The sequence below is a fragment of the Lactuca virosa genome, chromosome 4, assembly GCF_052849685.1.
Source record: "Lactuca virosa cultivar CGN04683 chromosome 4, Lactuca_virosa_CGN04683_v6, whole genome shotgun sequence".
NCBI lineage: Eukaryota > Viridiplantae > Streptophyta > Magnoliopsida > Asterales > Asteraceae > Lactuca > Lactuca virosa.
The window spans coordinates 271908218-271910754 of record NC_136429.1 but is presented as its reverse complement, the minus strand read 5'-3'; the positions used below and the strand labels follow the sequence as shown (position 1 = coordinate 271910754).

The 2537-nt window shown below is 37.4% G+C and overlaps 1 protein-coding gene across 1 annotated transcript; it reads right to left on the bottom strand.

Annotated features, from left to right (window-relative positions):
* Window positions 1-396: 396 nt before the first annotated feature.
* On the bottom strand, window positions 397-2001 carry LOC145108292 (uncharacterized). The gene has a single exon (XM_079045318.1). It carries the CDS (start codon window positions 1889-1891, stop codon window positions 557-559), a length of 1335 nt encoding a protein of 444 aa, XP_078901444.1. The 5' UTR covers window positions 1892-2001; the 3' UTR covers window positions 397-556.
* Window positions 2002-2537: the final 536 nt, after the last annotated feature.

Genomic DNA, 2537 nt, shown 5'->3' with positions numbered 1-2537 from the left:
GATCTTACATCGTGACGAAGCTATGAGTTTTGCTTGTTGATTTGTCTCATGAATCATAAAAATTTGTTAAAATCCGAAACAACAATCAAGTTTGGCAAAATACAAAAAAGTGTCAGAAACAACGGTTCTTTCAGACCTGATTTTGAACCGATCCTAACCAATTCTTACAGGTTCAGGTTCCGATATTTTGCTAAAAAAGATCCGATTTGATCAGTTTCATTTTGACTTTGTTGACCAAAACCGATCCCATCCGCCCTTTTCTACACAAAGCAGTGGCATTATCACACCAAAAACAAAAATCAAACTTGAAACTGATACGTTAATCCAATCTATCATCAGTGTTCAAGTAACAATATCATTCATATTCCAGTCTGCTATCAAAAAAGCATACCAAAATTTCACTTTAACATTCGAGCAATCATTATATTCCATCAATGATCAAGATCAAACCCACATACCAAATCATCAACAACATTATTCTACTCAACTCAAACTGTATCTATATTTCACATATACTAACACTAAACCTTCAAAAATCATCTCATCTTTTCAGTTTTCAGTGTACACCAACACTCCTTTCCAGCTTCCTGCGTTCATAATCAGCATCATCTGTCGGCAGTTCATGGCGGCAAACAGGGCAGGTGTTCCTAATCTCCAGCCATGGCACTATGCAATCACCATGGTAACGATGATTACAAGGTAGCAATTTCGCCATTTCTCCAACACTAATTTCATCTTTACATACAGCACAAAGGGTGGTATTGTTCTTTTCAATATCTTCTTCACTTATAACAACAGTTGAAAGATTCTCCACTGCTTTTTTGGAAGCAGGTGGTCGACCCAAAGATGAAACATCGCTATCGGCAAATTGCCCGAAGAACATTTCATATTCTGTGTAATTGTATTCATCGTACTCACCTGATACATCTGGATATTGTTCGAAGTTTTGAGCATTCAATAGAACTTCCCAATCCGATCCATCTCGATCTTCTTCTTCTTCTTGGTGTGATTCGTGATTTCTAGGAGGGATTCCTGGTAGAACAGATGCATCGTCGTCAGCTTCTGCACCAAAAAACATGCTTAATTCCCTTCCGTCGATTCGTTCGTGTTCATCCACTTCCTCCCAATCGAAATCTCCATTAATGTTGCTGTTTGGATTCGGTGTTGTGTTATCATCGTCTAGATGGAAAGAATCCCAGCAAAGGTGAAGACTAGTTTCGTCATCATAGTCTCTAACTCTATCCATGTCGGGACCATTCTCCACCTCGCCGCCGCCGGATTCGAAGGAATCGGACACTATATCAGTCACCGTCAACCCACCCATGAAAAATTCAGGAGCACCTGAATCGATAGATGAACGGCTGGATTCCGATCGACCGATTCTCCGTCTGGATACAAACATTTCGTCCCCGGTATCAGCAACCGTAAACCCAGAGTAATCATCATCGACGCCTCTACCACTAGGGTTATGGTTATCATCATGATTTTCTACATGAAACCCTAATTCTGACCCAAAATCCACCTCAAATTCATTCGAATTCCCATCTTCATTTCCTTCAACAACCCCCGAATTCCGATCAGACCGAACCAAGCGGTGGTTCTCTTCACTTAAACGCGACATAGAATGCAGTTGCTGTTGCGATTGCGATTGCTCAACGCGTTGATGGAACATGTCGATTACGAAATTTGCCTGGGTCTCTCGATCGAGAGATGAATTACGATCAAGACCGCATCTTCGGGCGCAAAAGAGATCTTCGGAGGAAGGGATGTCGAGATCTGGAGTGTAAACGTCGAATCCGTCAAGATCATCGGGCCATTGAGAAAAGGATACTAGAACGTCCTGCCCCTCGTCATTGTCGTCGTCGTCGCGGAAGTAGGAAACATCCGCCATTGATAAAGCTTTGTGGGTGTTGTGGTGTTTCAGGCGAGGGGGGAATGGAATTTGTAGTTGGTAATAAGATATTTGCTGGACAGGGGATTTTGCACATTTGGAAGACTCATGAACCATGAGTTTAATTTACAATTTCTAATTTTAATTTTAATATTAATCTGGTCAATCTATTTTTAGTATTTTTATTATATTAAATCATTTTAATATTTCTTTTATCAAGAAACGGTATTTTTTTTTATTAATATTAAGGATAAAATGTCTGTATGTAATAACAATCCTTTTTTCACCACTTTTAAAAAAATATATAATAAAAATAAAAAATTTTAAGAAAATAGATAATAAACTATCTTTAACAAATGATAATTGAATTATATCTAACAATGGATTTGTAACCTTATATGAATAATGTATTCGAATTAAAGGTTTTAATTGTTAATTATTTTTGCATCACAAAAAATATTGAATAGTTACCCTTGAGTAAGGTATTTAGTTACCGTCAAATGTCTATGCTACCAAATTTTTGGTGGTTGCATTTATCATAGATGAAAAAGTTTCAGTTGGAAAAAATAGTTTGTGAAAAAAAAAATCAAAATCAAAACTGTTTACAAACAATTTCAACTCATTCATCCTCTTCATCAATACAATT

Coding starts and splice junctions, on each gene's coding strand:
- LOC145108292 (XM_079045318.1), bottom strand. CDS start 1,891: ATGGCGGATGTTTCCTACTTCCGCGACGACGACGACAATGACGAGGGG.